The sequence below is a fragment of the Pantherophis guttatus genome, chromosome 6, assembly GCF_059756535.1.
Source record: "Pantherophis guttatus breed Tessera chromosome 6, ASM5975653v1, whole genome shotgun sequence".
Lineage (NCBI taxonomy): Eukaryota > Metazoa > Chordata > Lepidosauria > Squamata > Colubridae > Pantherophis > Pantherophis guttatus.
This window is the reverse complement of record NC_142068.1, coordinates 47191652-47216494: the sequence shown is the minus strand read 5'-3', so window position 1 is coordinate 47216494 and position 24843 is coordinate 47191652. Positions and strand designations below refer to the sequence as shown.

Genomic DNA, 24843 nt, shown 5'->3' with positions numbered 1-24843 from the left:
CTGTTTCCTGTGCTGGGTTGCCTGAAAGAATAATGAACTCATTTTCTGTTACTTTGCAGTTAAATTGGGAAGCATCTCCCGAGAAGCAAGCAGAATGCTTGAAAAAAGGCAAAAACAACAAGGTGGGTGCATTGCCTTTGCCTCTTTCTGGGTGTGTTACTTAGCTTGTTTGAACCTTTAATGAATGAGAAAATGTATGAGAAATCTTATGAAAATTATGCTCTTGCTTCCTTTTTGCAGACAGAGTGTTACAATCACGTCAAGCTTTTGCAGAGGCTAAATTCAACCCATCTGTATGCCTGTGGTACATATGCCTTCCACCCACTCTGTGCTTACATCGTAAGTAAAAGTGGGTGTAAGGGTGGTTTTCACCAATGCTCTGGGCTTTCATTTTACTTACTGGCGGTGAAGTGAGGGTGATATTAAGATCATAATTAAATAATTAACTCTGACAAATTTAAAGAAATTATTATTAACTGGTTTCTGTCCTTTCCACTCGTTCCCATCAACAGCTTTTTGATACAGAATTGGATGTAGGTATATTCTATTTACAGGCAGGTATCTGGGATAATAATTCAGTCTGCAGTCCTGGCTCTTCTATTGGTAATTCCTGCCAAGGAATGAAAAGATCTGGAGGATAAGAATCTATTTCTTTGGCTTGCTATGATGAAGGCAGAACATGCCAATTTTTCCCTGCACTCTTTTTTGCTGATTTTCAGGAACCAGTTGACTTTAGACTAATATTTTGAGGAACATTCTTTTAATTTTGTTCATATAAAACCAACTTTTGCCAAACTCAAGCTTTCTGTGTGTTAAATTACAATTGCAATAATTCTTATCCAGTTGTCCATGAAAGTCACCAAGATGGTGAAATCTAGTTATTTTCCCTAAAGAATACAGGAAAATAAAAATAAATATGCCTTTATAAAGTCTCTGTAAATTCATGTTTACATTAATTTCTTTAATATTGGAATGCCTCCTGTTATTTGGAGACCAGAAAAAAATATTGAGGTAGGATCTGGGAGACTTTGGTTCAGATCTCCCTGAAACTTACCTTGGACATATCATAATATTCCAGCCTAGCTTATCTCAAAATGTTATTAACTGAGTCATATATATTCTTGGATTTTTCGAGGAACAACAGGAATCAACATCTGTAATTTTAGATATATACTTGATAGTACTCAAATAAAGGAGATTTTGTTGGTAAAAATAATGGTTCAATAGCTCTTTTATGCAATGGAGAGCAAAGTGGGGATGAAGGCCTGTTCAGCTGCTTCTTGTTATGTTGGATCCATTGTTCTTCAAGCTGGTACATCTGTTGCAGATAAATGGTACTTTCTCTACATTCAAATTACAATTGGCTATAGTTTGGAAATTACTGTATATTTTCTCTCTAACTACTGAACCAATTGAAGTAGGTCATGTAATAAGATGTCACTAGTGATAGGATTTCTTGTTTCTATTGTTGGAACAATAGAAACAACCAATTTCTACTATTGGTTCTACTATATAATTTCACATTCCATCATGTGAAGGAAAAAATATCAACCTTTGCTTTTTTAAGTATTATTTAATGCCAGATATAATGCTTATTTAGCTTTAATATCTATGTTATTGATACTGATCTCTGTATTCAATATATGGATTCAAAATATCTATAATATTGCATTCAAAGGACTCCCTGAATGTACTGAATAATTACAGTTTCATTAAAAACAATACAACAGATTGATTTATTATGAAATTAAAAAGGAATGGCTCTTGACTTCTCAAATATAGAAAATAAATTGAATGCATTTCTAAATCCAGAGTTTTATGAGACCCCCCAAGAGATAGGGCCAGGTTTAGACAAATCTCTTTGGATACTGCATTTCAAAGAACAAGAAAGGTTACTGATACGAATTGATAAAGCTTTGTTACACCTCCCTCTGCCTCTATTTTTAACTACCAGTTTCAGAAGCGGATTTAATAGATACTGTCAAATTGATCTTCGTAGGTTTCACAAAAAGAAAAGAACGAAAAATCATAATCCCTTAAAACTAAGATGAGTTTTATCCTTTTCCATCTTTTGTTTTCATATTGATCTATAAAATCTGTTTTAAAGTATAATACAACAAGGATGAGGGATGATCTAGTCTTTGTAACATCATCCCTCCACAATAATCCTTATGAAACCTCTACAATAAGTGGCAGATTTGAGTGCTGCAAGATAGGATGGTGTACATATTTGTATTTCATTTTTATTAGTGAAATATAGTAAGCCAAAAATGTGATGCATAATAGTGATTAAAATAAACTAAAATATAAAGAGAACAGAAGAAAGAAAATAAATTATATTATCTTAGTATAAAACTAACATAAATTTAGACCCCATAATCTACAAGATATACAGCAGTTGGCACAATTGTTAAAAGATGTCAGATTATTATTTTTGAGAAATAAAAGCTCTTGTTAGTTAGAGTTTGAGAAACAAAAATGAGAGAATAACTGCTTCAGTCTCTAAGTAATTACATTTAGGATGAAAGTTCTTCCTGTTGTTTGAATATTACATTTAAGGTTTGAAGCACATACTTTCAAATTTGCTGAGCAGCGATCTATTGTATTTTTTTTGTTCCTTTTATTCCTCCATTCATGTGAAATATGATGCTTTTATAAATCATTTGGTTGGATTACATGTTATCCTTGGGGGATCAGAACAACTGCAACTTCTATTTTTATTACCATTTTGCATCTATTTTTACTTTCTTGTCTCTTGCTATACTAACTACTATGCTTCTTTCTTGTTATGTTTAATTCCGTGCATTGTGTCAGTTCCATACATTTATCTTTTAAAAAGCTCCCTATGAATAAAGGGAACTTCCATACCACTAGCATTTTTATTCTTTTAGACCATTGCATTCATAGGCAATCTTAGAATAATTCACATCTTTCTTCTACACCACTTTCAAGAAATCAACCTCAGTCCATCCAAATCTCACTGTCTTATGTGGCACTGGGGAGAAAAATTGCAGACCAGCCATTTATAAAGAAAGTATCCTAATGCCTGATGATGATTGACAAGCACCTCCAATTGCTTAGTTGCCTTATCTGTGGTAGGGTAAGGTAGGGTGGAATGCAGTGGGGTTGAAGTGAAGTGGGGAGGAAAGGGAAAGGAAAGGAAGCTAAATCTTAAAGCTAAGATTGTTTCCATTAGTGCTTATGTTTCAGGGTAAATATTTTCCCCTCTATGCCTGTTGGATCAAGAATGAGAGAAGCACAGATAAAAGAAAATGGTTATTTGTTTTTCCAGATCTTTTAAATTTTGTGTTTTCATTTATTTTCTGTTTTTGTTTTCCAGAAATTTCTGGAAATGTATCTATTAGTAACTATTATACTCTAAATCAGGGGTCCCCAAACTTGGCAGCTTTAAGACTTGTGGACTTCAACTCCCAGAATTCTCCAGCCAGCATAGCTATGCTGCCAAGTTTGAAGACCTCTGGTTTAAATTGTTACTTTAGAACTAAAGGGACAGTCTTTTTTGGACCGGAGAGCGCTCTCTCTCTCTCTCTCTCTCTCTCTCTCTCTCTCTCTCTCTCTCTCTCTCTCTCTCTCTCTCTCTCTCTCTCTCTCTGTCTCTCTCTCTGTCTCTCTCTCTCTCTCTCTCTCTCTCTCTGTCTCTCTGTCTCTCTGTCTCTGTCTTTGGACTGTGTTTTTCTGCTTTACAGTGTTTTATTTTAAAATAGTGGTTGATTATTCCATGCTGTTATCAGTCATGGTAAAAGAATGTCATTCAGTAGTTTGGTGTAAAGTATGTTAAGTCAGTAGGTCAAGATAAAATAGTAAATCTGCCACAACATAAGATTTGGATATATTGAGAGTGGTATAGGCATTTGGTGCTCTGCATCAGAGCTAGGTCACTTTCATTCCACATATACCGAGTGTGGCTCGTCCTCAGGCCAAGTAGCTAATGCTGATTAGTTAATGCTTAATGCTAATTGAGGCCAGCCATCTGGTTCAAAGGGAGGACATCAGTGTTTTTCCTCAAAATCAGCATGATGATTCTAAACCCCTGGACTAGGAAATAGGCAATCATTCAATTTCCAATTATATTTTTGTAATTGATTCAACTGCCATTACTTTTAAAAACAATTTTGATATTGGGTTGGGCAGGAGAGAGGAATAAAGGAGCAGATCCATAATTTGAGGATCCTCCTGGGTTCATGGCTCCTGCTGGATATGTGGGTGGAATCTTATTTAGGACAGGACGCTTACCATCTGATTAGACTACTGCAAGATACTCTACATGGGGCCGCCCTTAAAAAAAAAATCCTGAATCCATGCTTGGTGCAAACTGCTCATGGGTACTTGCCACTAAGTGCATATTAAACTCATTCTGCAAATTCTGGACCGGCTTTCTATTTTATTTTATTTTTTCTGGTTGCAATTTAAAATGCAGTTTTTAACCAGTAAAGCAATTCACAGCTTGGCTACTTGTAGGACTGCATCTCCCCACTAGAGTCAGACCAAACCTTGGGAGCATTGGGGGTTGCCCCTCTAGAATATCTTGCCATTGGAGATTCACTTTCCAGTTACCTGCCTTCTGGAAAAAGCTAAAGACAAAATTTTCCAGAGGGCTTTTGGAGTCTGATCTGCTACATTATCCTGGAAAATTTAAGTCATTGCAATTTATTTGTTTCTGATATTATACTTTTGTTATTGTGAACTACTGAGCGTCTTTTTTGTGATTGTGGCAGGATATACATTTGATAAATAAATATGTGGAAAAACTGGGGGTGAAAGTATCTGCCTCTTGTGAAAAATGTTAATGGAAGCAGGAAAAATATATTTATTGACCAGTAGAAATTACACTGGATTCACCTATTATGGTAAACTTATTATGCAACCATTTCACGGCCAAGAACCTTTGTGTGGCATCCTGGGGTGGAGGGAGGACATACTCCAAAAGATAGAACCAGATCTAAAGTAAGCTTTTGTTTCATTAACATTTAATCAAAATTAAATATAATCAATAGGAGGACTGGAGGCTAAAACATATAAAGAATGGTTGCTGGAACTGGGTATGTCTAGTTTAATGAAAAGAAGGACTAGGGGAGACATGATAGCAGTGCTCCAATATCTCAGGGGATGCCGCAAAGAAGAGGAAGTCAAGCTATTCTCCAACGCACCTGAGGGTAGGACAAGAAGCAATGGGTGGAAACTAATCAAGGAGAGAAGCAACCTAGAACTAAGGAGAAATTTCCTGACAGAACAATTAATCAGTGGAGCAACTTGCTTCCAGAAGTTGTGAATGTTTCAGTGCTGGAAGTTTTTAAGAAGAGATTGGATAACCATTTGTCTGAAGTGATGTAGGGTTTCCTGCCTAATCAGGGGATTGGACTAGAAGACCTCCAAGGTCCCTTCCAACTCTGTTATTCTGTTCTATTCTATTCTATTCTATTCTATTCTATTCTATTCTATTCTATTCTATTCTATTCTATTCTATTCTATTCTATTCATTATATTCTTATTGTATATAACATGATTTCTCTGTTGTGTCACATTAACTGGCTCTCTCAGCCTAACCTACTGCACAAGGTTGTTATTGGGGAAATAGTAGGAAGAAGGAGTATTATGTATGTTTGCCACATTGAATTGGTAGGATAAAAATCCAACAAATAAACATTTTTTTAAAAAAATTTGATTTATATGCCACCCTTCTCCGGAGACTCAGGGCGGCTTACAATGCGCTAAGCAATAGCCTTAGTCTTGTGATTTGAAGCAATATTTATTATTTGTTGATTTCTCACCTTGATATACTGCCAGAATCCAAACTGTTGAAGGTCATTTACTTGGGTGAAGTTGTATCCAAGCTTTTGGGGGAGGAGCACTTGCAGGCCAGGGACCTCAGGTACTGCAGTTCTGTGCTAAACCACAATTGTATGTACTAACCAAACTGCCACCATGCACATGTTCTGCAGAGAGAAAAGTAATCTCAGTTCTGGAAAATGCTGATCTTTTTAGCCTACCAGAAAGATAGTGAGCTACCCACATTGATTATGATTAACTGGAAGTATGGGTATTGTAAAAGGGCAATGAGTATGTGGAAGAATGGGAGTCTTTGTTCCAAAGGGCACCTTGCAGCTTTTTAGGAGAGTGAGCATACAATTGATTAGAAGGAATCCCTTCCTGTCTTCTATCTTGCTCCCAGAACATGAAGTGCTGTATTTGCTTCCACAGTGGGATAATGAAGCTCCAAGGCAGAGTTTTGTGTCTTAAGAATGATTTGTGTCTTCTGTTCATCTTCTGCAGGATACCAACAAATTCGTGTTACCCTCTCACTTTGAGGAAGGGAAAGAAAAATGCCCTTATGATCCTTCTCATGGCTATACAGGCCTCATTGTGGGTATGTAGTTCCATTCTCACCAACCCTTTCCCATGCTGCAACTTGAATTCAGAATGGGCAGAGTGAGAAATTCCTCTCTGAAATGTCTGTGGAGTGTCTGCATGGAGCTTCAAAGGAATGCATCACCAGTGATTGCTTGAGGGTCTAATGTATCTCTGTCCCCTGCACTTAGTCTTGTGATGCAAAGCATAAACAGAATAATAACATTTGAAGGAATCTTGGAACTTTTCTAGTCCGACCCCTGCTCAAGCAGGAGGTCCTATACCTTTCCAGACAAATGGCTGTCCAGTCTCTTCTTGAAAACCTCCACTGATGTTTGTCCTGCAATCTGCAACTCTTACACTACAAAAACATATGGACTTCACAATTCGACCAGGGTGAAGCAATAGACACAATTTATATAGAGTTCTGTAAAGCCTTTGATTCAGTAGTACATGACAACTACTTCTAAAACTAAAATCTTATGGCATTTCCGGATCCCTGCATAAGTAGATAACTGCATTCCTATCAAACAGATAACAAGTAGTCAAAATAGGGAATGCCCTATCAAACCTTGCACCTGTTAACAGCGGTGTCCACCAAGGAAGCATTTTACGACCCACACTCTTTATACTTTACATAAATGACCTTTGCAATCATATTATAAGCAGCTGCATTCTCTTCGCTGATGATGTAAAACTATTCAACACCACCAACAATGCTACCCTACAAAAAGACCTTGACTATCTGTCAGAATGGTCAAACAATTGGCAATCTCAACCATCAAATGCTCTGTCTTACACATTGGCAAAAAAAATCAAAACACAAAATACAAGCTGGGCAGATACGACCTAGTAGATGACCCTCACTCTGTCAAGGACCTTGAAGTACTCATCTCAAACGATCTAAATACCAGAGCTCACTGTAACAGCATTGCCAAAAAGGCATTAACCTAATCTTGCGTAGCTTCTTCTCCGGTAATTTCAAACTGCAAACTAGGGCATACAAAACTTTTGCTAGACCAATTCTTGAATACAGCTCATCTGTCTGGAACCTGCACTGCAAATTGGACGTTAATACAATCAAATGAGTCCAGCGTTATTTCACAAGTCCAGCGTTATTTCACGTCCTCCACTCCTCTGCTCACAACAGAATACCTTATGCCACCAGACTTAAAATTTCGGGCTTAGACAACTTAGAACTTCACCGTCTTCAGTCTGACCTAAGCATAGTATATAAAATTATCTGCCACAATGTCCTACCTGTCAATGAATACTTCAGCTTCAACCACAACAATACACAAGCACACAATAGATACAAACTTATGGTAAAATGCACCAAACTTGATTACAGAAAATACGACTTCAGTAACAGAGTTATTAATGCCTGGAATGCACTACCTGACTCTCTGGTTTCTTCCCCAAACCCCCAAAACTTTACCCTTAAACTGTCTACTGTTGACCTCACCCCATTCCTAAGAGGTCTTTAAGGGGCATGCATTAAGCGCACCAGTGTGCCTACGGTCCCTGTCCTAATGATTCCTTTTATTCGTATCCATTTCATGTATTCATAATTATGTTTATACTTATACAGTACCTGTTATCTAATACATCCTTGACAAAAATAAAAAAAAATAAAATGTGGTTTGATGCAGCTGCTGGTATCAGAAAACAAAGCCCAGCTGTCCATTCAGTGCCCACCTCAGGCGGGGAGTCAGATAAACACCTCCCCTCTTTGGTGAGGGTGATTGAATCCCCTTTTTAAAGAGTGTTCCCAGTTTTGTCATTTATGCTACCTTTATTCTTGGGGAGGAGGGGGATTGATTGTTGTTCCTCTGTTTTTAAATGTTCTTAATAATTTGTAAACCAATCAAACTTGCTTGGAGGGAGGCAATCTATAAATATATTTTCATGCTTGTTTGTTTATTATAGAAATGTCATGGGTGAGTCAAGCTTGGGTTATTTCTTGAAAAATCCTTCTATGTCTAACCATATTAAAACTGCCATGTCCTTGGCACACTGCAGTGGTTCTAACAGATCTGGAAGAAATAGAGGAGCGCTTATATATATATAAAAAAGAAGGTAGATAATATACTGTAATAAACAAATCTATTAGGATCAACATGTCCTTATTGCTTTTGCTGCATTTGTTTCCCAGATGGCGGTTTATATACAGCAACACGCTATGAATTCCGCAGCCTACCAGACATCCGACGCAACCGGCACCAGCGGGTTCTGAGGACTGAGGAATCCCCCTTGCATTGGCTGAATGGTAGGTCCTACAGCCATAGCTCAGGTCTTTTGTTCCTCACCCTCCTAGATAGTAAAAGCAATCTTGCATTTACGTGGGTCAGCCTTTGTATGTCTGAATTGTAGCCTACTTCTGTTCCCCAGAAAATGACAGCCAGCCACTTGAGCTGTCTTCTGGAAAATTCAAGGTATGAACTGCCTCACTTCCTTGAAAGACTCAAGGCTCATGACTGTTGACCTGCCCTGTGTAAGCAGCAGCAGCCTTAGATACTTTTCTAAGACCGTGCTAACCTTTCCCTTTCTCTTTCTCTTTCTCTTGCAGATGCAGAATTTGTGGCTTCTGTGTTGGTCAGGGAGAGCACAAGGAGCTCTGTGGGAGATGATGACAAAATCTACTATTTCTTCACTGAACGTGCTGGAGAGGAGAGCACATCAATATTCGAGAAGACCCAGGTGCCCAGAGTAGCTCGAGTAGCTCGAGTGTGTAAGGTAAAATAAATGGTCTGTTGTGAATATACACTTGCACTAATGAAGGCATTTGGAGGGTTGGTTCAGGCTACTATGCAAATGAAATAAAGGCTATGGACACCTCTGAGTCATCCCCATAATTTGGTCAAAAACATTAAGGTGAGGAAAGGATTTATTTAACCTGGCTCTCTTCTTTTGTTCCAGAATGATCTGGGTGGCAAGAAGATTCTCCAGAGAAAATGGACATCCTTCATGAAAGCAAGGCTGGTCTGCTACATCCCTTACTATGAAGTACTGAAAGATGTTGCCAGTCTGGATGGTGGTAACTGGACCAGCACTGTCTTCTATGCAACATTCATCTTATCGGCCCAATGGTGAGCCAAGCATTTTTATACTGTTGAATTCTGTATAGTTTTGGGACCAGATAATTTATAAGGTTGGGGAAAATTTGGAATGTTGAGAACATGGGAGATGCAGAACAATGAACTTATTGTTAGGGTTCATGGCATTTTATCTGAAGAGAATATCCTAAAACCATCTTTACAGTTGTTAATTGGTAAGGCTCTTGTAATCTGTCTTACATGTAATTTCTCTGCATATCTGCATAACCTCTTTGTCTTCCTTTATTCTTTCTCCCCCCTCAGTCTCATTTCAGTTTTAACCCTACACCCCTATAGCCACTCAATATATCTGTTGAAAAGATCAGTTGTTCACAGAAGCTTAAGCCTTTTAATACATGTTGTTAATTTGAAAAGTTGCCTACAGACTTCTGGTTTTTAACCATCCAGTGTACCTTTATGTTGAAAAAAAATATGCTTTGCTCTGCACCATATCAGTTTTTGACATACTCATTTTTAATTAAAACATTCTGTCTTAAGGACAGTGGAAGAGGAAAGCTGTTAGACACCAAAGGAGGTATGTGAAGGCACAGGGGTGCTCACCAGTGGTCAGTTGCTACCGGTTCGTCCCGGATCAGCCGAACTGGTAGCGGCGGCAGGAGGCTCTGCCCACTCACCCGGACGTCTCTGTGCATGCGCAGAAGCATCACTTGCGCAAACGCGCCCATGCCCACAAGCAAACCAGCAGCGGCCAAAATTGAAACCCACTACTGGTGCTCACATGTGCTATATTGGTTACCTCTGAGATAATTGTACAAGAAAGAGGTGTTGGAATGTGTCATAAACGACACTTCGAATGATGTGATCCATCAACTTTACCAAAGGGCAAGCAGAATGCTTAGGAGTGTTTAGGGAACAGTACAGAAACCCGACAGGAAATGCCATGGGACTCTGAGTATTGGGTCAAGTTTAATCTACCTGTTGTGCTGGAGAACTTGTATCCTTTACCATATAGCGAATAATGTAGAGAAGTCCTCATGCAAGAGAAATTGATAATATATGCCTGAATGTTTTAGGAAATATTTGCACACCTGGTATAAATTAGTTCAGCCTAAGTTCCAAGCCAACAGATACAGACTCAACCCACTTTTGAAAGAATTCTAGATAGTGTATGTTGTATTCACAAACACATTAAACCACTGAGAAAATCATCTGATGTTGATAGGGGAAAAATTGAATTCCTAATCTTTTCAGGAGCTCTTGAGCTAACTCCTCTTGCCTTCAGATACTTCTTGAACCTTTTTTTCTTAAACACTGATGCAGCAGGACCCTTCTTCTTCTAGCACTGGTCACCCTAGGCCCGTGATGGCGAACCTATGGCACACAGAGCCCTCTCTGTGGGCATGCGCGCCATCACTAACGGGGTCCAGCACACACATGCACGCCGGCCAGCTGGTCTTTGTGCGCACTCCAGTTTCAGCACTCGGTGCCGAAAAGGTTAACCATCACTATTCTAGGCATTTTATAGTGGCCAAGACAGGCAGATTCTTTAAGTAAAAACAATCCTCATTCCATTAACAGCTGTGAGTGGATAGAGAAACACAAAAGACTTCTTGGTTGTTATTACCAGTACAGTCATCTGTCCTTATAAATGTTTTGGTTTGTAATTGGTACAACAACCAGCCAGAATTGCTGTGGGTGTTTTATGAAAGAAATTCTTCTGGGTGACTAGCTGTGGTATAGATTAATGCAGAAGGCAGTAGTGATTGGAAGGAAAAATCACACCAATATTTTGGCAAGATCCCTTTGGTGCAACTGGGGACAAAGTCTGTAGTTTACCATATGGGCTGTACTACAACAACAGTTGCATGTTTCTTTTTCTTCTTATTTTTGAACTAAGCCAAGGCCAGCTTTTTGCATGTTTCTCTTAATGATACTGTGAATTTTTACAAGTTCTCCTCAGTTAATTAGCACCTTTGTGCTTTTGTAATATTTGTCAGCTTTGAAGTCTGCATTTATAGCAAATGCCACCCATGAAGCTACATCCCCATTGTGAAAGGACTGCATATCAAATGTATTTATTAATAATCGGCCCATGCCATTGATTTCAAAGAAGCATTTGGAATGTACAAGATGTTTTTTGTGCAATCCTTTCAAATGTATAAGACTTACTTTTATCTTCAAAAATAAATCAGATCAATCTTGTGCATCTTCAACTGTTTTCCCTCCCATGGATCAGTATAGTTGAATTGTGGAATTTGTTGTTAGGTATCAGGATGGCCCAAGGAATCTAGAAATTTTTTTAAAGGAGACAAGACAATTTGGGGAGGGGGGGCTACCGGTGGCAATTAATCTTAGTGATTACTTGCTACTTCCATAATTGTGTGATACAGATAGCTGGGTGAAATGAGTCCTTAGCCTGATACTTCTGTGTTAAGATTCCAAGGTTTCACCATCCTCTTATACTGCACCTTCCCTGTTCCCTTGTCTTTTATGAGAGTTAGGCCTTAAGGAAGACTAATGGGCTGTATTCAACCCACGGCCTAGTAGATTCACTGCCACTTCTCTATGTGTTCCATTTTTTTTTGACCCAGGAAGTGGCAGCAAATAATTGATAAGCACAAATATGAAGAAATGGTGGCTTTGTTCTTCAGAGCATGATAAGGAATGTCAAAACTTCAGATTCTTTATAATGTCCTAGATTATGACAGGAAGTCATCAAATTCAGTTATTAAGTGAAAAGGCTAGCTACGTGAAAGAGACTGAGCCAACTCCAAAGAATGGTACACTTAAAGAACTTGGCGTACAATCTGTGTTCTAAAACCAGACATTCATAAGATCAAGATAGCATACCAAGACCAATGGCAAGCTTCAGAGACCCTGTGATGAAGTACTTCCTGGCAGGTTAGCAACAATGATGGGATACAGCATAAAGAATCTGACAATGTTGTTATGAGTTATAAGATGTTAAAATAGCAACATTGTAGCTGGGTATGATCAAAGCAACAACTAATATAGATTAAACATGCTCTGTGATTTGTAAACCACTATTTATATAGTTCAGCATGTTGTATGAAAGTCCATTGGATTATTAAATATTGTTAAGTACAGCGTGATTTGGCCTATTGTGAAAAGGCAACCTATATGAAAAACACTCTGGGAGTTTTAGTGGCATCAATAGTGTAGTAACAAAATCTTGTTGATATTTTTAGACCCTGTCAGTTGCCTGATTGTGTTTGGTGCTATTGATAAATTTTCAGATTACTGACATCCTCTGCCAGACAAGTTGCCTCTAAACCCCAGTGAATCTTTGTATCTTGCTGCCATGCTGATGACAATTTCTTGGAAGCCGAACAAATATAAAAATGAAGACGACCAATTGTTTGACTGCAGAAAGATTGCATGTCAGTCCTAAGGGAATGTAATCCTTCACAGAAGTTACCTTCTCTTGGTTTGTGATCCTTGAAATTTAGGTTTTCCCACCATTTTCCTATATTTTCCAGGAGGAGCATAGAGGTGTCTGCTGTTTGCCGATACAACATTTCAGAGGTGCGAGCAGCTTTTGAAGGGGCATACATGGAATACCAAGACTCCTCCCGCAAGTGGTCCCAGTACACCGGGGATGTACCAGAGCCACGGCCAGGATCAGTGAGTTATATTCATCTGTATCTCATCTTCATGTTTATCAGATGAACTCTACAGGAGTTACATGTACTCCCTTGTCATAAGCGATCCAAAGATCTAGGGTGAAATACTGTAGATATGGGAACTCTCTGTGATACTTTACAGAGGAGTTATGCCTTTTTTTAAAACTGTAAATAAATGATCAAAAAGGGTAGGCTGAGTATATGGGGAAGTTATATGGGAATACATTTAAATCTTTGCTGCAGTTTGAAGGCATCCAAGTCCGTCAGAAGGCTTTAATTTGTATGCTTTAGCTCTTTATGTAACCTTTGAAAACTTAATTCCTCTGGTTGGTTTGGATTATGCTGCCAACATTTATAATTGATAATGATGAGAAGTGGACTAAAACATAACTGGAAGGAACCAAGTTAAAGAAAGGAATATTAAGCTTTTGATCTGGTGGGGCCAATTATAACAGTTTCCTCTCTGCAGTGCATTACCAATCGTGCTCGCAAAAGAGGTTACAACTCCTCCCAGGATCTGCCCAACGGTGTGCTGGATTTTATCAAGCTTCATCCACTGATGTATGATGAGGTGAAACCTACAGATAGAGTCCCTCTGCTAATAAAGAAAAATGTGGTCTACACCCAAGTTGCAGTAGACAGAGTACAAGCCCTGGATGGGCATATGTATGACATCCTCTTTTTGGGAACAGGTAATTGAAGTTAAATTCATCATGCATGTATGTTTGCGTGCACTCTAACAACTCAAGAGACTTTCAGTTGTTAGCTCCTTTCTTAACTATATGCAAGAAAGACTAATCATAATTTTCTTTATTCTTATAAATTTTCCAAACCTCTATCTTCTTTATAACACAGAACTTGGCTTCCCTAAAACTAAGCTATCTCAATATCATTCAGTTATGGTTGACTTGACATACCAGTGCTGTATTTTTCCGTATAGCACTTTATAGATTACCTCCCTCTGCGTTGCTTTTGGAGGAAGCCCATCCATCCCTTCCCTGCAAACAAAGAATTCGCCCTTTTTTTGTTTCCAATTTCTCCTGCTCCTTCCCCGTGTTTTCAACTTAATAGTTCTAGATTAAAAAGAGACACAGATTTAACCCATAAAGAAGAATGGGAATTTTGTTCTAGAAAGGGGTAGGTGACATCATGGACACACAGTTCTGGGTAGTATTTAGAATGCTCTTAAATCAGAAATATAATTCTCAGTAGTCGGAATGGGTGGACCAGGCAAATCTTTGATTTGTAGTGGTTGTTATAAATGACCACTTGAAATCTGATTTCCTCCAGAAGTCTTCAATTCTTAGAATTTCAGTGCTAAGATATTCTGATGACGCAGATTTAGGAATTCCACCCTGCAACACAGACTAGATCTACATTATTAAAGTGTATGTTTGCTCCATTTCAATATGGAATTGGATAGATACCTCATTTCCTAATCAGGATCAGGATAAAACCACATCCTACAACAGGGTCTTAATAATGAGTTTGTAAAGTTAATTCTTCTTGTTGCTCCATTAAAAAATTAACTACCTCTGAATAGGTAATGGATGGATTCACAAGGCTGTTGTCATTGGCTCCACGGTCCATATCACAGAGGAGATGCAGGTCTTCAAGAACCCCCAACCTGTCGAGAACATCGTCATTTCCAAGCAACAGGTATAAACAGTTGTACACCTGCCCCCAATACCATTAAATACAGCTCTTTAAATTACACTTCTCCCAGTGAAAAGACATGCAATACAAAAATAAACTAATTTGAATAGTTGTATCCAAATTTAAGAATCAAACCAAGACAATATGAATTAATCACCAACTTTTGCCTAGTTTCTCTTTAGCTGGTCTCCATGTCCACAACAGGCTGGAAGATAAAATAACTGATAGAGATATTTTACCGGTTATTTTTAAGAATGATTTTCTAACTCGCTTTATTTTATTTCTCTTTTAATTTATTTTTAGCTTGCTTTTCATTATTAAATGAATTCCAAGACCCACTAATTAGACCCTAGAGCAAAATGTACTGAATTTTAAAAAGGATGAATATTTTAGACTTTTATAGTTTATTTTCAGCTTCTTAACTGAATTCTTTCCAGCAGTAGTCCACTCATGGTAACCTTGAACTTCCTTTATTTCTCTCATGTAATTCAGGCGTGAAAAAAACCCAGTTTTGTTGTTATCATTATACAACTGAGAAATAAAAACCAATCACCCAGCATCCAGATTTAGTTTCTGTCTGCCACTAGCATTAAAACATAATGTTGTAATTTGAAACAAAGGTAGGCTGTCCTCAAGCCTTGCCTTCCATAAAATAAAAGAATAAAAATACAACTACAGTAGTGGAAACATGTTGTGGATGAAGGTTTTACTAGTGGTGGTACCGCTCCTAGGTAAAAAAAAATTGCCTTGATGCTATTTATTTGTCCTTTCTGTTAGCTATTTGGTCCACCCAGTGTAGTAACTACCACTTGTCCAAGGACTAATCATATGGCTGTCCTTTGACAATTGTTTGGAGCTTGCTATTCTAGTTCCTTTGTGAGGATATTTGCTTCCCACTTTGCATGGTTTCTTTCCGAGGTTCTAAATGTCCCCTAAATCTTTCAAGCCTGGCTCTGTTGTTTTTTTTTTACTTGACATTTTTCATTAGATGCTTTAATAACTGTTGGAAAGGAGGTCAACACAGGAGTATTAGAACAGAATAGAATTCTTTTTTTAAAAAAAAATTTGATTTATATGCTGCCCTTCTCCAGAGACTCAGGGCGGCTTACAATGTGTTAAGCAATAACCTTCATACTTTTGTATATTTATACAAAGTCAGTTTATTACCCCCACAATCTGGGTCCTCATTTTGCCTACCTTAGAAAGGATGGAAGGCTGAGTCAACCTTGAGCCTGGTTAGATTTGAACTTGCAGTAATTGTAGGCAGCTGGTGTTAATAACAGTCTGCTTTAGTCTGCTGCGCCACCAGGCTCCTTTATTGGCCAAGTGTGATTGGACACACAAGGAATTTGTCTTGGTGCATACGCTCTCAGTGTACATAAAAGAAAAGATACATTCGTCAAGAATCATAAGGTACAACACTTAATGATAGTCATAGGGTACAAATAAGCAATCAAATCATATTAGGAAACAGTCAATATAAATCGTAAGGATACCAGCAACAAGGTTACAGTCATACAGTCATAAGCGGAAGGAGATGGGTGATAGGAATGATGACAAGATTAATAGTAGTGCAGACTTAGTAAATAGTTTGACAGTGTTGAGAGAATTATTTGTTTAGCAGAGTGATGGCATTCGGGGAAAAACGGTTCTTGTGTCTAGTTGTTCTGATGTGCAGTTGTTTTATAGCGTCGTTTTGAGGGTAGGAGTTGAAACAGTTTATGTCCAGGATGCGAGTTTTAGTTAGGAAGTCAATACATTAGCATTTCTCCGGTTGAATTTCTCTGTTCCTATCAGACAAAAAAGTGCTGACTCTGTTTTAGCTTTATCCCAAGTTTAATCTAGATCAGGAGAGGGAAACTATGGCCCTTCTATGACTTGTGGACTTCAACTCCCAGAATTACTGAGCTAGCCATAAAAGGGCCATGATTTCCCATCCCTGTTCTAAATGCTACAATTGATTTATGGCCAAATGCGAGAAGCTGCAGGAGGGAATAATGTTTAATCTGTATAATAGCCTTCTTCATTCTGGTTCTCTCTCCATGAACTGGATTACTCTTCATCTTCATTCAGCATGGGTATGAAGTGTTGGCATACAACACATCTGGAGGATATGGGATAGGCTGTGTTAAAACTTAAGTTATTAGTTTTATAAGCATAACGTAGCTAGACTACAAAAATCCAGGGGAAATTAGATGGCAGCAAAGAAACAGAATTTTCTTTATGTCTTTGCTATCATCTAGTGTTCATTTGGAGTTTTTCAGCCCAAGTATGATATTGATATTGGAGACCTACTTCTTCATACTAGGATAGTAGAGAGTTGATAGAATAATAGTCTTGGTTCATGTTGACTAAATTATATATATAAAAGTGAAACCACTCACACATTAATCACAAAATCTCCAGAACCTTAAAGCCTACAAACTTGAAATTTGCCACATATGTTCCTCTTGGCTTCTAGGTGCTAAGAAAGGATTTTTCGAAATGACAATCAGAGCATTAGTATTTCCTATATTATTATTAACACGCTCTGATGCTAAGGAGTTCCAGTCCCCCTCCCCACCTCAAAAGAAATCTGTTCCAAATGCAAAACACAAGCAGAGGAGTTTCACTTTCAGTTTTACTTTCACAGCAGCAAGCAGCTTTACTACAGAACAGTTGAGCTAAGCCACACCCAGCCTCCTTCCTGTCTCCTTCTTGCTCACACAGCAAATACTGTTTGAGTTTCCAAACAGCCCTCAACTCTCTCACACACTGACAGGATGCTAGCCAGATGAATACCGATGGTTGCTGCGGCCTGGGACATTCCCCCTCCCCCTCTGTTCCAACTGCCAGTTTCATTATATTAACACACTCTGATGCTACGGAGTTACACATTCTACATTAAGTTTCAGGTGCAAGTGTCAAATTTATCAAGCCCGAGCACATAGTTTCGTTGTGAAGCACGGGCGTCCAGCTAGTAATAAATAAATGTGAAATAAATGGCTGCATGGATAATGCCAGCATTGTGTTCTGTTTCATTGCTTCCATCTGGTGGAAAACTCTGATGTTGCAGCCAAGACAACAAAGAGTGTCCTTTTTTGGGGATCATAATCCTCCCCAGCAGAAACACAAAATATTATTCTGAGATAGAAGTATTCTGTTGATGAAAGAAGGATAAAGTAGTTAGAGAGATCCGAGGCAGAATCATTTTACCAACTATTGGTAAATAATGTTCATGACATTTGTTCATATAGCACACCTACACAAGAATAACCTTAATTTATTTCATTAACCCATATTGCATGGGTTCACATGACACAATATCCATAGAGGCTGACTTTGTATCATATACTAAGACAAAAAGTGCTTGCCTAGTTTGTGCCTTATGTGTAATGTAAACAGTCATTGGTTTTGCTTCCACATGTTTAACTAGATTCATGGATGTTTGTTATGGAAACAACAAAGAAGGGTCAGTTGACTGATTGAACTAAGGGAGGGGAGGTAAATATACCACCAAACCACCCAAAACTTGCATAAACAAATTCCACCCAGCTGTACCATGGGGATATAAAAAAAAGTTAGTTGCCCGGTTTTACTTCCCTGGTTCTCCAGGGACATGATCTGAAGAGGAAAGAGTGGCTGAAAAAGCAAGCCTCTCCATTATAGTGCCACTGCCAAGGCCTGGCAGCACATAATAATATATCTCAGACAGTGATAAATTGCAGCAACCCAATTATACCTAGTGCCTTCTGCATGACTGATGGGAAGGACATGTTAGATAGTAAAGCTATGCTAGAATTCTCCGGGTGCAAGGACTGATGGAAACTGATTAATTCCTGGCAGGTATTTTGTATTCACCAAATAGATACTTTTAGTTCAAATAGCATCACTATTTCCAAAAGCACCAGTAAGAAAGATCTAATATAGGAAAGATCTAGTAAGAAAGATCTAACATAGGACCCGGGTACCTTCGAGACCGTCTTCTGCCACCAATAGCCTCCCACCGACCAATCCGCTCCCACAGAGAGGGTCTCCTCAGGGTGCCATCAGCCAAGTTATGTCGGCTGGTGACACCCAGGGGGAGGGCCTTCTCTGTGGGAGCCCCAGCCCTGTGGAATGAACTGCCCCCAGAAATACGTAAGATCTCCGACCTCCGGGTGTTTTGCTGCGCACTGAAGACCCTGTTGTTCCACCAGGCCGGGCTATCAATATAATAATTTTAAATTGGGGTATTTTAAATTTTTGGGGTTTTAAACCGGCCAAATCTATTTAATTATTTTAATTTTTAATCATTGTTGTGTCTTGTGTTTTTAAATTGGCTGTACACGCCCTGAGTCCTTCGGGAGAAGGGCGGTATAGAAATATTATTATTATTATTATTATTATTATTATTATTATTATTATTATTATTATTATTATTATTATTAAAGTCAGTGACTAACTGGACTCTTTGTATTGTGGAAACAGGGTCACACTTTGTTTTCTTTTACTTGCCATCACCTAATAATGGCTATCTATCTCTATTCTATATCTCTATATCTACCTAGATGGGAAGAAGAAGTGGTCAGGGCATTAAGGGTGCTTCCAGATTGCAGTTCTAGTAAAGGAACAAAAAATGTTTGGGCAACTGTTGATTTCCATTCACATGCTTAATCTGGTTATTGAACTAGCTCATTGAAACTTAAACAAGTGTTACCTTAACCAAGCTGGTGAAAAAAAAAACAGCTGCTGGTTCTTTAATTGAACTAATTAAACATTAAATATTTTAAAAATGTTTTGTGGAAATAAAAACAGGCTGGGGCACTGGGAGGAAAAGAGTCAGTTGCGTTATCCGAACCCCTTATACATTTTTGTGAATGATTCTGGCATGACAGAAGCTCCATCAGGAAGCCCTCTCTGTGTTATCCTAGTGAGTGTCGGTGGAAGTTTCAGTGGTAAAGAGTCCTGACCATGTTTTAACATTTCCCCTCTTCCATGTCTTAAGCCAGGCCTTGGAATGCCACACCTTAAGCTGCCATTTATCTGTGATTTGGCAAAATCAATACCTTCCCTTAGGGTAGGGATGGGAAAACCATGACAGATACATTCATCAAAAATAGTATGTGGGATTGGTACTAAGCATCCTTTTTTTGCAGAGGTACGTATACGTTGGGGCACAGAGTGGCGTCTTGCAGTTACCACTGTCTACTTGTTCACAATACATCTCCTGCTTCAGTTGTATCCTGGCCCGAGATCCATATTGTGCCTGGGATGGCAAGAGCTGCCGAGAAGTAGCTGATATTCTGGACAGGTATGAAAATAATTGTTCTGACCTAGGCTCCCTTAAAAAGCAGGACGCAGGAATTGGTCCCAGTAAAACCTCTTTTATTTACACGACTGTGAATTACTTTCGTTCACAGTCAGCAAGGTTTGTCCAAACAGTTTTTCAAAGGAATATTTATCAACACATCTTAACTCATTTGGCAAGCTGCCATGTAACTTGTTTCCAAACGCAAAGTAAGGCAAAACTTGGCACAGAGTCTCTTACAGTCATGAACACAACTTTCCACTCTTGAAACTACTGAACAAATGAATTGTTTCCTGCAAAAGCCCCCTCTCCATTCGCTCCTCTTTTGTTTCCTATGGGAGGGGCCAATTATCTCCAAGGTGTGGCTTTACTCCCAAGTCGACCCTGCTTTCTGAGTTGTTCTTGTCTTCTGGCAGCTCTGCACATGCGCACACTGGGAATGGGCTCCAGCTGTTTCTCTGCCTCACTGCTGTCTATCTCCCTCTCTGCCTCCGAAGCAGAGCCCTCGTCCGAGCTTTCCCCAGCCCCCAGGATTGGCCCATGTTCCTCCCCAACCTCCTCACTGTCTGACTCTGCTGCCAGTTCCTCTGGCCACCAGCAGGCCACAACAATTATGATTGTGAAGAAGAAAATATAGCTTCAGGATTCCTGTCTCTAACTGAGATCAGATTATTTTTTGAGGATCTGCTGCAGCTTCTGTAAACGTCCTATTTATTAGATCAGTAGAGTCACATTAGATCTGAAGTATGCGTTCTCTGTCCATTTCATTCAAAAGAGGACATCCAGTAGGATTCTCTTGCTTTGGTGTTTGTTAAAATTTGGCTCATATTGAGAGCCAGTTGTAACTTTCAAGCAACAACAGTAAAGGACATAGTTGAAAAAAAGTAAAAGTATATTTATTTCTATGGTTGATCACACTGTGACCAAAGAAAACAAACCCAAGGGGAACAGAAAGGAGCATTAGTTGTCTTCTCCAAAGAACTGGGCAAAAGACCAGGCCTTCAAGCTGCTTTGAAATACCAATAAGATGGAAGTTGTTTGAATTTGGTGTGTGTGTGTGTGTGTGTGTGTGAGAACCAGGGGTGAAATGCTCCCGGTTCAGACCGGATTGCCCGATCCGGTAGCGATGGAGGTGGGTGGTTCGGAGAACCAGTAGCAAAAATCCCTGCTCCCCACCCCCATTGCTCAGCTGAGCCGCGTAATCATCAGAGGCTTTTTTTTAATTTTTAAAAGCATTTTTTCTACAACCTCTTTCGCCGAAAAAATGCTTTTAAAAGTTTTTTTTTTTTAAAAAAAGCCTCTGATGATTGTGCGGCTCAGCTGGGATCGTCAGAGGCTAAAAAAAAAAAAGAAAGCCTCTCCCGATCAGTCAAGTCAGCTGGGATCGTCAGAGGCTTTAAAAGCACTTTTTTTACAATCTCTTCAGCCGAAGAGGTTGTAGAAAAAAATGGTTTTAAAAGTAAAAAAAAAAAAAAGTTGGCCACGCCCACTCAGTCATATTACCCCCACCACCACCAAGCAACGGCCACAGAACCGGTAGTAACAAATTTTACATTTCACCACTGGGAAGAACCTCATTCTAGAGAGTGTTACTACATAAAGGTACTCTTCTGGACTCTGATAAGAGGCATTGTTTAATCAGTGGAACCTAGAGCATACCAACCCAATCTCAGCTATAGAGTATATTTCTATTACTATGTACAAGCATATTAAAAGCTTCCAAAAATTAACAGCTCAAAAATGCAAGGCAGCTACTCATGAAACATAATTAAACAGATTTATATAAATATCTTTATTTCTTTAAATAAATATGTCTTATCCATTACTGTATAAAAAAACACTGTGAAAGTTTAGGATCAGTTTAGGTGTCCCCAGATAATGCATTCCTGAGAATCAGTATCTCGTGTACAAAAGCTTAGCTTCATCTAAGCTCGGAAGAGTTTTTTATTTTATGCTGTTATTATGTGCTGTCTGAGTATTTAGGTCTCTGTAGAGTGACTGCACATTACATTCTGAGATGAAATAAGAAATGTTGGTAAGAAGTACAGTTTTTCTTATTGTGCATGTTGAAGTGCTGAGCAAACGAGTATTTATATAAGTATGTATTAAAGAATCTGCATACAGCCAAAGAAATTTCATGTGAAGTTTGTTGAATATTGCAGAGATTAAGAATCTTCTTGCTGCTGTGTTTCCTAACTGATCAGAGTCCTGCTTATTTTTACCAGATCTCTGTTGATTCAGGATGTGCTGCATGGCAACATGGGCTGCTGGAATGATTCTGTGCAGGGTAAGTTTGTCAGTCCCTTCCCTCCTTGGTCCCCTCTCCTTCTTAGTAGTTGAAAGAATGATTACGCAGAAGAGATAAACTGCTTCCTAATTCTTTTGGACAGAAAGAGGAGCAGATTCCTTTTCTTCTCCTTTTGTAGACGTAGTGTTCCTAGGAAACCAAATATAACCAGTATAAATTTGTATGCAATAATAAAATAAGTACCCAATTATCCATGCACAAATTGTAGCTCATATTAAGGCAATCTGCATATAATTCTTAGCTTTATGAGTTTGTTCTGCTTTCAAAAATAATTTCCTGAAAGCAAGTTCAGTGATGGGATAGAAGAAGATAGAAATGGCAAGTAGCTTAGCCTCATGGGCATAGAAGAACACAGCCATTGGAAAGAGCTTTTGGATGAAGCAGTTGTGATAATTCCTGACCTGAGTTTAAATATGTGGATCTCTGCAAATTCTGTTCCCAGATTGTCTTTTCTTTCCTAAAAAAGTTAATTTGGTTAATTTGTTTTTAAACCACATTTTCAGAGTTTTGAAGTTTTCATTCTCAACCTGAGCACTTGGCATCTTACCTCTTTCAGACTGAGAGTCCCAAACCCCTCTTCCCTACTATTAAAGTGACACTGTGTGCTGACCCTGAATTATTACAACAGATGTTGGATAATGAGAGAGTTCTTGTCTGTTATTGTGTCTCTTACAGCTGTGTTTGTGCAGAAGAACCGGACAGTGCTGCATGGTGGTGATGTGCTCTTGCCTTGTGAACAGACATCCAACTTGGCACGGGCGACTTGGATGGTGAACGGCACCAAAGTGTTTGCAGAGGATGGGCAAGGACACTTCCGCTTAGGCGTAGATGGATTGTTGGTGACAGACACACAGCTTGAATACAGTGGGGAATACCAATGCTACGCTGAGGAGAATGGCCTGCAGACCTTGCTAGCCACCTATACTCTAACTGTGCTGCCCAAAGAACTGGGGCCACAGTCGCCCGGAACTCCAACCCTCCCATCTTGGCATTTGGCCAGAGATGATGATGGGAATGTGAACTTTATCTACATTGTGATCATTACAGTGCTGAGTGGATTATGCTTCGTGCTCATGATTGTGCTTTTCTATGTCTGCTGCTTGCAGAGGCGTAGAGGCAAATATCAGCTGGGGGGTCCCCAACCATCAAGTGTAGAACTGCAGACTGTTTCTTCAAATTGCCTGAGCAAAGGAAGGCAGGATGAAGAGGAGCTGAGCACCTATCCAGATGGCTGCCTTCAGATCATCCCCGGAGAAGCCACTACCTTGTCACTGTCACCCAAAGTGACACCTCTGGCCCTCCCCCCTCCCCCTCCCCCTCTCCCTGCTGAGTTCACCAATGGCATTTCAACATTGCCCAACATGCTACGCAAAATGAATGGCAACAGCTACATGCTCCTGCGACAGAATGAGGAGCCATGTACTTCACCGCTGTACAACTCTTTCACTGAGGAGCTGAGCAAAATTCTGGAGAAGCGGAAACACACCCAGTTGGTAGAAAAACTGGATGAGAGCTCTGTGTAAGGGGGAGAGAGAGTCCATGTGCTGAACTATTCTCTCTTGCCACTGCACAATTCTGCCTCCTCAGGCCAAAAGAACCAGTGTTAGGACTCAGCAACTACCTCCGGAGTGGGCCTCCGGAGCCGCCAGAGACTCCGCACTCATTTCTTTTATCTTACTGTTGTCTTTTTTGTTGTTGCTGCTGTTGATTGTTTTGTTTTTCAATTGCTGTAAACAAAGAAATCTGTTTAAATGGGAATTATATTTATATAAAAGGCTGATCAATAAACGGGGGCCACAGAGATGTGTTGGGTTTGTCTGGTTGTCTCCTACTTCCTTCCATCATGAGGCATCTCTGAATCCTGCCAGCCAAGGGTCTTAAGGAAGAAACAAAGGCTTAATTATGATTTCAAGAAGTTGGTAGCTAAATTTTGATAAAACCCTCTAAACCACAATTTACAGTCAAATTACCTTTATGTATTTCTTTTTTTTTAATGTGAAAATTGCACTTAAATTGTTTTTAAGGTGAATTGCGATCATGAATGGTGATAGATGAATCCTCCTTAAACATGATTTACCATGAATAACTTCAAGCATTATTGTTGTTCTCTATTTTACATACAGTTTATATTCATAGTTATTAACTATGTCAGCATAGTGAATGGATAGGTCATCTCTGATCTTCCTCTCAGTAGACTAGCCAACAAGGCCAGGAGAGAGGTACTGAGTGTGGTAATTCAGCTACGTCTAGGGGGCTGTAGGGTGCTCCCAGCCAATAGCAGCTAGGGACAAACCTGGCATTTACATTCTAATGGCCATGAAGTACATTAAAACAAACTTTATGTTTATTAAAGGTACCTTACAAGTTTTGAATGCCACCTGCTGGGACAGGGTAAAAGGTCAAAAATGAACAATCATTTGTCTCAGAGCTACCTGGATAAATTTGGATTACAGTACTTGTTTACTTATCTATATGAACTCTCTTCTGTTTTCTTCAAAGTTTTGTGTTTCTTTTTCTCTGACAATAGATCTCATGCATAGAAAA

General features: G+C 39.1%; 1 protein-coding gene across 5 annotated transcripts in view; it reads left to right on the top strand.

The window, feature by feature from the left end:
* The window catches only part of SEMA4G (semaphorin 4G), a 102995-nt gene extending 78893 nt beyond the window's left edge, over positions 1–24102 (top strand). For all 5 annotated transcript variants that reach the window (XM_034439953.3, XM_034439954.3, XM_034439952.3 and 2 more), the window contains 12 exons: positions 60–122; positions 241–339; positions 6292–6385; positions 8522–8635; positions 8936–9102; positions 9286–9455; positions 12923–13067; positions 13536–13758; positions 14610–14725; positions 19840–19994; positions 22217–22278; positions 22975–24102. In XM_034439953.3, the coding sequence (XP_034295844.1) occupies positions 60–122; positions 241–339; positions 6292–6385; positions 8522–8635; positions 8936–9102; positions 9286–9455; positions 12923–13067; positions 13536–13758; positions 14610–14725; positions 19840–19994; positions 22217–22278; positions 22975–23822 (2256 nt within the window). In that variant the 3' untranslated portion in view covers positions 23823–24102. The remainder of the gene's footprint in view (positions 1–59; positions 123–240; positions 340–6291; positions 6386–8521; positions 8636–8935; positions 9103–9285; positions 9456–12922; positions 13068–13535; positions 13759–14609; positions 14726–19839; positions 19995–22216; positions 22279–22974) is intronic.
* Positions 24103–24843: the final 741 nt, after the last annotated feature.